Source organism: Phaenicophaeus curvirostris, chromosome 1 (genome assembly GCF_032191515.1).
Source record: "Phaenicophaeus curvirostris isolate KB17595 chromosome 1, BPBGC_Pcur_1.0, whole genome shotgun sequence".
In the NCBI taxonomy this organism is placed as follows: domain Eukaryota; kingdom Metazoa; phylum Chordata; class Aves; order Cuculiformes; family Cuculidae; genus Phaenicophaeus; species Phaenicophaeus curvirostris.
This window is the reverse complement of record NC_091392.1, coordinates 61,601,537-61,612,886: the sequence shown is the minus strand read 5'-3', so window position 1 is coordinate 61,612,886 and position 11,350 is coordinate 61,601,537. Positions and strand designations below refer to the sequence as shown.

The following is an 11,350-nucleotide window of genomic DNA, read 5'->3' as shown; positions in this document are numbered from 1 at the left end:
CCTGCGGCTGGAAGCGAAGGCGCCGCCGCCGCCGGCCCGCGGAGCCCCCGCTCCCCGCCCTTTGTCTCCCGGAGCACCGTCGGCGCGGCCCGGGGGGGCCGGGAAAGCGCAGGGGGATCCCGCTGACACCCCCTCCCCTCCGCGCCGCCCGCGGTCCCTGCCCACCCCCCCCTTCCTCCATCCGCGGGGCGGCGGCTGCCGCGCATCCCCGGCCGCATCATCGCAGGGGCCGCTCCCGCGCCTGCTCGGTGGCGGCGGCGCTCACCTTACCGCCCCGCGGCTGTCACCGCCGCCGGGCTGCTCCCTGCCCGCCGCCGCGATGGAGCGGGGCGCCGGGCTGCCGGCGGAGGCGTCGCCCTCGCCCGGGTAAGGGGGAAGGCGCGGCCCGAGGGGACGAGGAGGGACCGAGCCGCCGCGGGGAGCGGGGAGCCTGCGGCAACCGGCGTGCGGGAAAGTTTCCCGAGAGGCGGCGGGAGGCGCCCGGCAGCGGGGCCGGGGCCGCGGGGGGATGCGAGGCAGGCGGGATCGGGGCGCCCCCCGGGTGCCGTGCGGGGAAGGCTCCTGGAGCGTCGCGGCCCCCCCGGCCCCGCACACCCCGCTCCGCACCCTCCTGCCGGCCGCATCCCGCGTCTGGCAGCCGCTGCCGGCCCGCCCGGGGGTGCCGAGGGGAGGAGGGGCTGCCGCAGACCCGGACCCCCGCGCCCCTTAAAACCCCGCAGCTCTGATGTCCCGTATCCCTCAAACCCCTGCAGCTCCAGTACCCTGCACCCCTCAATCCCCCACAGCCCTGGTACCCAGTTTCCCTTAAAGCCCCGCAGCCCCGCACCCCTTAAAACCCCGCAGCTCTGGTGTCCCGCACCCCTCAGACCCCACAGCCCCAGCACCCTGCACCCCTCGACCTCCCCATCCCTGGTACCCCATGCCACTTAAACCCCTGCAGCTCTGGTACCCTGCACCCCTCAGACCTCACAGTCCCAGTGCCCTGAGCCCTTCAGACCCCACAGCTCTGGTGCCCTGCACTGCTCAAACCCCTGCGGCCCCAGGACCCTTCACCCCTCAATCCCCACAGCTCCAGTACGCTGCACCCCACAATCTCGCAGCCCTGGTGCCCTGCACGCCTCAATCCCTGCAGCTCCAGTGCCCCCCACCCCTCAGACCCCTGCAGCTCGAGTACCCTGCACTCCTCAATCCCCTCCAGCCCTGGTACCCCATGCCCCTTAAACCCCTGCAGCTCTGGTATCCTGTGCCCCGCAGACCCTGCCACCCCCATACTCTGCACCCCTCAGACCTCACAGTTCCGGTGCTCAGTGCCTCTCAAACCCTGAAGCTCCAGTACCCCACACCCCTCAGACCCCCACAGCTCCAGTACCCTCTGCCCCTCAGACCCCTACAGCTGCTGTGCCCCACACCCCTCTAACCTCTGCAGCTCCAGTACCCTACTCACTCAGACCCTCGCAGCCCTGCTACCCTACACCCCTTAAACCACCTCAGCCCTGGTACCCTGTGCCACTCAAAACCCTGCAGCTCTTGTGCTCCGTGCCCCTTAAAGCCCTACAGCTCTGATACCTTTGCACCCCTCAGTCCCCCACAGCCCTGGTACCCTCCACCCCTCAATCCCTGACAGCCCTGGGACTCCATGCCTCTCAAATCCCTGCAGCTCTGGTGCCCTGCACCCCTCAAAACCCCTACAGCTCCAGTACCCTGTGCCCTCAGAGCCCCGCAGTCCTGGTACCCTGCACCTCTCAAACCCCCGCAGCTCCAGTCCTCTGCAGTCCTCAGATCCCTGCAGTTCTGATGCCCTGTGCTCCTCAAACCCCTACAGCTCCAGTGCCCCATGCCCCTCAGATCCCTGCAGTTCTGATGCCCTGCGCCCCTCAAACCCCTACAGGTCTTGTCATCGTGTGGGCGTAGTTCTGCGCTGCTCCAGGTAGCCTGGACAATGAGCCTTTTCTTCAGTTTCCCTGTGGGGGCACAAGATCTGCTCAGCCTTTCTAGTGGCCTTCATTCCTTGGCACTCAGCACATCTCTAGGTGCTTGCATTTCTGTTCCCACCTTTGCACCTATAAAAATAAGCCAGAATCTGCCACCACAGATGCAGTTGCTAGATCAAGCGTGGAACCTGTACAGAACAGCACAGATACAGACTTCAAAGATATCTTCTGCTTACAAACATTGTAATGAACATCTGGTGGTACATTTGTGCTTTTTCCATGCATTTCTGTCAAAGCATAGAAGCTTTTTGTGATTTACTCTACTTTATTTTCTACTCTGTCACAGAATCATAGAATGGCTTGGATTGAAAGGGACTGTGAAGGTCATCTAGTTCACCCCCTCTGCAGTGAGTAGGGACATCTTCAACTAGATCAGGTTGGTCTGAGCCCCATCCAACCTAACCTTGGATGTTTCCAGGGATGGGGCATCCATCATCTGTCTGGGCAACCTGTTCCATTGCTTCACCACCCTCAGTAAAAAAAATTTCTTCCTAGTATCTAGCCTAAACTTCTCTTTTAGTTTAAAACCGTTACCCCTCATCCTCCTGCTATAGGCCTTGCTAAAATATTCTTCCCTGTCTTTCTTATAAGTCCTCTTTAAGTATTTAAAGGCTGCAATAAGGTCTCTTCCTCAAGATGAGCAACCCCAACTCTCCCAGCCTCTCTTCACAGGGAAGGTATTCCAGGCCTTTGAGGTGTTCCTGTCGTTAATTTTCAATTAAGTCCAAGTTGTAGCTGTGTCTCTTTCTTCAGTTTCAGTGGATATTGTAATTCCCCGCTTCTCCACTGTCCTGGGATGCAGTTGTGTGTCTTCTTCGCTCACGTTTGATCTTGGATTATAGACCACATTACATTAGCGAAGCTCTGATAAATGGAACTTATAAAACTAAATGATTGCTTAGTCTTCATGTCAGAAACAAAACATAAAAACCTAAAAAAAGTCTGCTGATGTGTCTTTTCTAGGTAGAGTCCTAGCAGGCTTTAGAAGACGTTCTAAGTTATTCTCACTTTACAAATTCAGTAATGCTGGAAAAAGATGAGAGCAGGTGGGAAGACCTGTTTTGGCAGCATTCCCTGCATATACTGCCTGAAAGAGATTATGAAACTGGAACCATAAATACTGCAATCTGACTTCTTTTTCAGAAGAAAAAACGACAGTGTATCATTTTCTTTTCAAATAACCTAGGATATTATTGGTGAAAAACAATGTGAGTTTGTGTCCTAGTACCTGAGATTCTAATAAGCAATTCATCTGTCCTTGGTGATGACAGTAGAAACCTGTAATCAGGATCCCAAATAGTACATTTAAGACTTATCCTAGTAAATGCCTATTGGTTACTTAATCTATAGGACTACAGCATCTCTCATCTGTTTAACTTTCCCACGTGCTTTTGATATGTTGGATGTGATTTGCTTGGTATTTTTTGTGTTGGTGTTCCATTTGGGTGATTTTACAACCTGACCACATTTCACAGCCTTACTATCTTGTTTCTGGCTCTTGTTTTGGTCTCTTCTAATTGAGCTGCCTTGAAAGTGCAGAGGCAAACCAAACCTTTTTCCGACAGATGCTTTTCTTTTCTTGGGGCCAAATTAGAAAGCTGCCGTGTTCAGGAAGTGGAATGCAGCAGTCTCAAACTTGTCTGAAAACAGAGCCTGAGGCTGGCAGCTCTTTCAATGTCTTGTATTCAAGAAGACATCTGGAGGTTCTTGAATCTGCTTTTTTCCTCACTTTTTGTTTGTTTGTTTCTTTTGTTGTTCATTTAACCTACAACTGCCATGCAATAAACACCATGTTGACTAGTTTACTGCATAATATTTAAGAAATTGTATGTAACGCCCATGTATCTGCTTTCCATGCAACAATTTTCAGCAGGTTTTGTTTTCCAATTATTTAAATTTCCAAAATTTCTTTAATACCAAACATTATATATCTGGTATAAATGATTTTAGCCCAGCACACCATCTGGGTTTCCGGATTCTATGGTTAATGATAATACAGTCTCTTTGTTTGTTCTCTGTACGTGCTCAGGTGATATGATGTAGCTTTCGCTTTCTGCTGATAAGTTCACTAGGTGAGTAGCGACAGCTATGATAAGGATGTCAGTGCAATACTGGGAACTTCTGTGTATGCAGGACACAATACTGGAGAAGAGGCCATGCAGATCCCTCTGTCACCTTTGTAAATGCTTTTCTGAACTTAAAGAAAGTCCCCCAAAACCTCACATTGAAAACTGAACCAAATCTCAGGATTGCTGAGGTCAGAAGGGATCTCAGGAAATAGTCTAGACAACCACTTCTTCTCAGTGCAGGGTCAAGTAGAGCAGGTTGCTTACGGCCGTATCTAGTTGGTTTTCAAATATCACCAAGAGTGGAGAATCTGTAACGTATTTGGACCAGCATTCAACCACCCTCATGGTAAACCAAAGCTTTTTCTTATGTTTAAATGGAATTTCCTGTGTTTCAGTTTGTGCCCACTACCTCTCGTCCTTTGCTAAAAAGAGACTGGTTATGTTGTGAAGGCAGAAAAGAATACAGCTTCATCTTTGCTTATTATGGCAAAATATTAAAGCTCAGTAATTCATTAATGTTTCATACTGCTTTCCTGAATATCTCTTTCTGAGGCTTGTTATTGTACTGAGAGGTGTTTCTCAGGCAGGCACATTTAAGCCATTGTGTTTCATTGTAGACTTCTTAGAAGTGCAATGTAGAGGTTATTCTTGCTTTAAAAGATTACCTGTTAAAAATGTTTACAGCTTTTAGGGAAAATGAGGTTTGACTATGGTATGACTAGTTTTAGATCCTCTGAAAGCCCTCAGTATTATTTAGATAGGTGTTATCTTTTGGTTTTAGTAGCTGAATGCGGAAAGAAATTAGTTTTCTAGACTTAGACTTTGATAAATATTTATTTTAGCCTATCATAGTGTTTGCTCTACAAAACTTTCATACTTTATGATCCACCACTCTTCCCCCTTCCCCTTTTTGAAGGTACTTAAAAAAGCACAGTGATTTAATTACTACTTGTTTTAACACTTCGAACAAATTATAAGCAGTCTAATCACTAAATGGTCAAATTTAACTGTGGAATCCAGTCCCTTAATCCTGCTAGATCTGGATGGTCTTTAAACCTTAGGAAAGTATGGGAGAAGCATCTCCTTCCTATGCTCTTGAGAACTGAGGCATGAAGCAATGTTGACAATTTGTTTGAGTAGTAATGAAGAGAGTTCTTGCTGCCTTTTCCTGAACGGTTAAATTTTCCTTGTAATATTCATCTTCCTCAGATCAATCAAGAGCAATCAAGCCAACCAAAGGTAAAGGATGGAAAAATGTGTTGATCATCAGATGTTCAGTTTCATAGCTGAAGTAACAGGGGTTTTCCTAAAGTGCCTATCCATTTCCAAGTCAGTATTTCTTCTTCCTCATGGTCCTGTTTATTTTCCACATCAGCTGCTTCTGCCTGTCCATTTTCAACATCATATATACTGTCTCTGTGTGTATTTTTTTAAATTGTTGTTTGCATTTATTGTATTAATTCTGATGGGGAAACTGGTTGTTATCCATTGGATTGCTAAGTGTCTCACTTTTCAGAAGCACATCTGCAGCAAAGAGCATGTTATGGCTATATTTCCTTTTCTGTATGTTTGTAGGACTGGGAAAGAGCTGAATAATACACAGTAATTGTTATGTGTTATAAAACATATGAAGGAAAAGAAGAAAGTGTTAAAAGTAGGTGCCTAGAAAACAATAAAGATGTGGAAATTATATTTATAGTCAGGGCTCATAACTTTGCTTGTAGGGACAAAAACAATGAGTCCTTTCATTTCATTTAATGTGCCAGGTAGGATAAATCTGAGGCTGCTTCTTTTCCATTTTTTTTTTTTTTTTTTACTTCACCATTTTTTGTATCCTCCTGATCTTATAGTAAGAAACCGGATTCACTTACTTGCTCTTCCTACAAAAACTGGAGGTGGGATTTTTGAGATTTTTACCTCTTTTTCCTCACATGAGTTACTTGTGTAGAGCTTGCTTACTTAGTTGGCTGTATCTTTTCTAGACAATGGAGTAATACTGGCATTGTTCTTGTCAATGATAAAGCTTCTTAGGGAGTTCTTGTCTCTGAGATCATACTGTTCCATAGATGGTTTGCTGCATTTTATAAGTACAGAAAAAAAAGAAGTAAAATGATATTAGCATCCTGTACCTCAGGATAAGAATATTGCATTGGATGACATTTGGAAAATCATCTTTGTTGGAACAGGTTTTTAGAAATGAATAGTTACATTCAGAAGGTTTCATAGTTATCTCCTCTCTGTATGCTCTGAGTTTTTTTCAGTTTGTGTATTTTTCAGTTTGCTGTCTTCAGTTCTAGTTTTTCAGCATTTATCATTAGCTCACTTGTCGTTCCAAGTCTTTTTGATAGGAAAAACATAAATGTCTGTCGTCCAAACTGCTTTGTATTATTTCAGTTGTTAGCCATCCATGCCAACCTCTTCTTTCCTTTGTAACTTGCTAGTTGACCAAATAATTTTTCTGTGCCTCTTTTTCCCTCTTAAGTGCCATTTCCATTTGTTAACGCTTTCTCACATTAAGCAAAACCATAATCTTTCCACAGCGTTTATTTCTTTTAAAAAAAGATAGTAAAAACATAAAAGGAAAAAATTCCATATGTTAGAAAAATATGGATAATAAACCCAAGTATTTTTGGCCAGAGTTCCAGACACATGAATAATTTCTGTGAGTCACTGGTGTAGCACTCAGGTTATGTGACTGGAGGACATATTGGAAAATCGCATGGGAGCCAGACTCTGCCTTATTAAAGCTATTGGAAATGTTCTCAATATATTTCCCTGTGAGTGAAATAAAATTCTTCATTTGTTACTCCTCTGCTTCTCAAATGCACCACACCCATAGTAAGGTTGCTGTGGGTATAAGTACGTCTTTCATCATGGATACTTTTACATCTCAATGCTACATCCCATTCTTGAAATCTGTGGTAAAGTTTCTCTAATCTGGATGTTTCTTGTGACCAGCTGAAACTCAGGGGTAAAACAGTTCCCTTCCCTTCCCTTCCCTTCCCTTCCCTTCCCTTCCCTTCCCTTCCCTTCCCTTCCCTTCCCTTCCCTTCCCTTCCCTTCCCTTCCCTTCCCTTCCCTTCCCTTCCCTTCCCTTCCCTTCCCTTCCCTTCCCTTCCCTTCCCTTCCCTTCCCTTCCCTTCCCTTCCCTTCCCTTCCCTTCCCTTCCCTTCCCTTCCCTTCCCTTCCCTTCCCTTCCCGTCCCTTCCCTTCCCTTCCCTTCCCTTCCCTTCCCTTCCCTTCCCTTCCCTTCCCTTCCCTTCCCTTCCCTTCCCTTCCCTTCCCTTCCCTTCCCTTCCCTTCCCTTCCCTTCCCTTCCCTTCCCTTCCCTTCCCGTCCCTTCCCGTCCCTTCCCTTCCCTTCCCTTCCCTTCCCTTCCCTTCCCAACTCCTCTCAGCCTGTCTTTATATGGGAGGTGTTCTAGCCCTCTGATAATTTTTGCAGCCGTTCTCTGGTCTTGCTCCAACAGTTCGCTAGTTTAATTACACATCTGTTTCTGCTTGTCGTTTTTTATGCACCGTTTCTTTTCTTTTACTTAGAAAATGCCACCTTTGGGCCAGGAAGAAACAAAATTAGCTCTTCTTGTTCTGTGTCTCTGTAGCATTTAACAGAGCACCATTTGGGCCTGTGGTTAGAGCTCCTCTGGGACGGCAGCAAAAGTTGTTTTGTTACTTCTAATTAAAGTCTGTGGAAACCAGAATTGAGCCCTAGGAGTTTTTATGTACTTATGCTAAAATATTCAACTTAGCACAATCTGCTACAGAGTGGTAGAAGATACTATAGGAATCTTGATTACTTCAGTTTCTCTGTTGGTCTTGTGGAAAAATAAGATTGCTTTTTTTCTTTTGTAAAACTTCTTTCTAAATCAAGCTAAAAACTTGGTTGCCATTTTTTAAATTTTAGTTTCTTGGTCAGAGCTCTCTTGGATAAAGCCATCGGTAGAGGGAAACTCTTCATCTTGCATCTGAGCAATCTTTTCACTCAGAAAATAAGTAGTTCTGTGACCAAGAGGACTTCTGAAGTGGCCTTCCTGTGGCCGTATACAAGTAAATTATCCTTACTAATATTTGAAGATGCCTTACAGCAAGGGCACAGATTTGGATCTCTTAGGTCATTAGTTGCTAAGAGCTTTGACATCTCTTATCTCTGTCAAATATACCCGAAATGGCTCCAGAAGTATTGGATGACTTAGAAACATGGAAGCAAAGGGAGGGGAAGTGTAGGGAACATGAAAACCGAAGAAGAGGAAGGTAAAGTGGCTTCTGATGGAGGAATTGTCAAATGATTTGAGGTTACCAGTATATAATTGCTTAATTTTCTATCATAGTGGAAATTTCAGAGTAGAAATAAGTGCAGATTAAATCACATTAAGCATAAAAGATATCTTGTATTAGCATGTTTTGCAGAAATCAAAACAACTGACCACATCAAGTGTTAATGTTGATAAAATAATTATATTTTAGGGATTATGTTGGTAAATGCCCATGACATTTTAAAATTTTTAAAAAATATCTTAGGTTTGTCAGACAGGCAGGAGACTTACACAGTCAAGGTGAACTTGATGAGTAATTTTGTTTGGGGACGATGACCACCCAGTGCCCCTAGAGAGCCCCCTGGCACATGCGAAGAATGTGCAAAGAATGGCTCGGCACTTATTATAATTACATGTAAACCTTCAGCCACCTGGGATTTGTGCAAACCTGAATAAAACAATGTCTCTCTCGATGATGTATTTACTGGCTTATTGCACACTGTCCGAATGTCTTGAGTTTTCAGACAACAGTTGCTAGACATCAGAATAAACTGTCTTTAAGGAAATATCTGCAACCTACACCTCATGCAAAATTAATTTAAAACCAAGTTTTTAATATCTTTGTTTTAATTATCCTAACTTTCAACACTTTTATAATTTTAAATAATTTTTAATATACTATATTTATGAATTCAGTATTGCAGGATTATTTTTAAATTAGACTAATTTAAACTGTTTTAGACTAATTGATCTGAATTTCATTACTGTATCGTTTCCTTGATATTGTAGTATTTTATGAAAAATGTCTAATTTTATTATGTATGTTGTACCTCTTTATATTTAACATAATTTTTATGCGTGCTTCAGAGAAAATTTGGTTACTATGCTTTTGAATAAGAATGCATTTGAATTTTAAATATCGATATTGGTTTGTCATCCTTTTATGGGGATGGAAGGCAGGGACTGTCAACGCATAAAGCCTTTGCCACCCAGAATGTTGTTTTGGGCATACCACCTCTGATAGTGTTTTGAAAGTTAGCATGCTTTTCCTTATTTTTTTCCATGCTCATTGCCATTATCATAGAGTCCACATCCTTGGAACTTGTAGAAATACATTTCTCTAGAGACTTACTGCTTTCAAGGCCACTGGAGAGTCTAGGGCTACACACAGTGTCTACCTGAAAGCTTTGATGTCCTGGACTTTGAAAAAAAAAACCTGCTAGGCCTTCACCAATTCATGTTGCTTACAGTCCACACTGCTGTCGTTTTCTTTCACTGGAAGCATGCTGGTTTGTGAATCTCCCTCACTGACCAGCTTTCCCTTTTTACCTACTGATTTCTTTCAACTTAGGCAGTTGAACATTGGAGGAGGTTGGCATTTCTACAAATACTTCCTTTGGAAAGATACTGGGCGATCTGAACATTTAAACCAGTAACTTGTGTCATTTGTAGAGTTAAAGTATTTTAAAGCTTGAATACATACTTTCTTTTTTTTTCTTTTTTTTTGCAGATCCAGTCTTGCTTATGGAATTGTTGAAGGTCTGAGATTAATGAAAAAACATTTTTTCATGCAAAAAATAATCATTTTGGTTTATCTGTTTTAAAATCATCAAGCGTGGCACTTGATGACTCATCTGCAATATTTCTTCACTGACATCTGAAGAACAAAGTGCTTTTCGACCTGTACTTCTGTAGCACTATGACTAACTGTAAAGGCAGATCTGCTGTCTCCAAAACAAATAGCAAAGTTCATGACAGAGAAGGGTTTGTAAACTGGACTATAAATCTTAATACAATTCAGTCTGATAAATTTTTGAGGCTGCTTTTGAGTATGGTTCCTGTTGCTTACCAAATAAACCAGGATGAAAAACACACAAAAGTGAACGGTGTTTGGCAAGATGGATTACAACCAGCAGGACATAATTTTAATGTTAGGTCTGAACAGCACACAGAGTACCATCACTTCTCAGAACCACTTTTGCATGGTAGTAATGGACACAGCCCATCTAGCTGTAGCCCTAAATATGATGATTTTACCAGTTATAATTACTGTGATGGAGTGGACACTTCAGAAACAGATGCCATGTTGCAGGAAGACAATCTATCTAGTGACGGTAATGAAGATATCATTGTGGAAGGAAGTAGAAAACAACCCAAGGAATCTAGTAGTATTATGGCATTACAGATACTTGTACCTTTTTTGCTAGCAGGATTTGGAACTGTTTCTGCTGGCATGGTTTTGGATATTGTACAGGTTGGTATTTGCTTTGAAAGCTTTTTTTAATATGTAGTCTTTGTGGTTTATAACTGTAAGTCTGCAATATTGAGAAATAATTAGGTCTGTGCCCAGTTGTGCTCCTATGAACTCCTTTTCCCAAAGCCTCATCTTAAACAGTTCCAGTGTTTAATTTGGTGTCATTCAAGTCTTATTAGAAGTCTAGATAGCTTAGAAGATTAGAAGATTAGAAATATAGTAATCATTCAGAATTCTGTTGACACTAATAAATATATGCGTAGGAGGAGTTCTAATTAACTACGATGCCGCCGTACACAGAAACTTAAAGATTAGAAGAATTAGAATTAGGATCCCCTTATGTGCTTCAAGTTTAGCGATTTCTGATATACTGTGTAGTTTTGGTCCATAATATTTTGGTTTATGAAAATATGCATGACATTCGTATATTATATGAAATTAATGTGAAGTGATGTAGAGCTTTTCTGAGTATTCCATTTATGTAAGTGACTTTTTTATAAAGCACTAGGTATACTGAATGCTTTGCATTACAAACATCAGGGATGTGAGCAGGGCTGCAAAGTCACATCCACCTTGAAATGTAATTGTAGTAGGTCCAGTAAAGCCAGTAAGCCAGCTTATCTCGGTTTGTGGTAGCAAAATTAACTGTTGATAGCTATTCAGGACTAACATAAAACAGAACTTTCTCTGAATTTTAAGACTTGAGTTTAATAATATTTTTAAAACCTGTTTTGGAGTATCATATCACAAAAATCCCACTGGTACGGAACATTTTTAGGACTGA

General features: G+C 43.3%; 1 protein-coding gene across 1 annotated transcript in view; it reads left to right on the top strand.

The window, feature by feature from the left end:
• Positions 1 to 233: 233 nt before the first annotated feature.
• The window catches only part of SLC41A2 (solute carrier family 41 member 2), a 59,809-nt gene continuing 48,692 nt past the window's right edge, over positions 234 to 11,350 (top strand). Inside the window, exons 1-2 of the mRNA XM_069859537.1 lie at positions 234 to 366; positions 9,823 to 10,566. Coding sequence (XP_069715638.1) covers positions 10,012 to 10,566 — 555 coding nt within the window. The 5' untranslated portion in view covers positions 234 to 366; positions 9,823 to 10,011. The remainder of the gene's footprint in view (positions 367 to 9,822; positions 10,567 to 11,350) is intronic.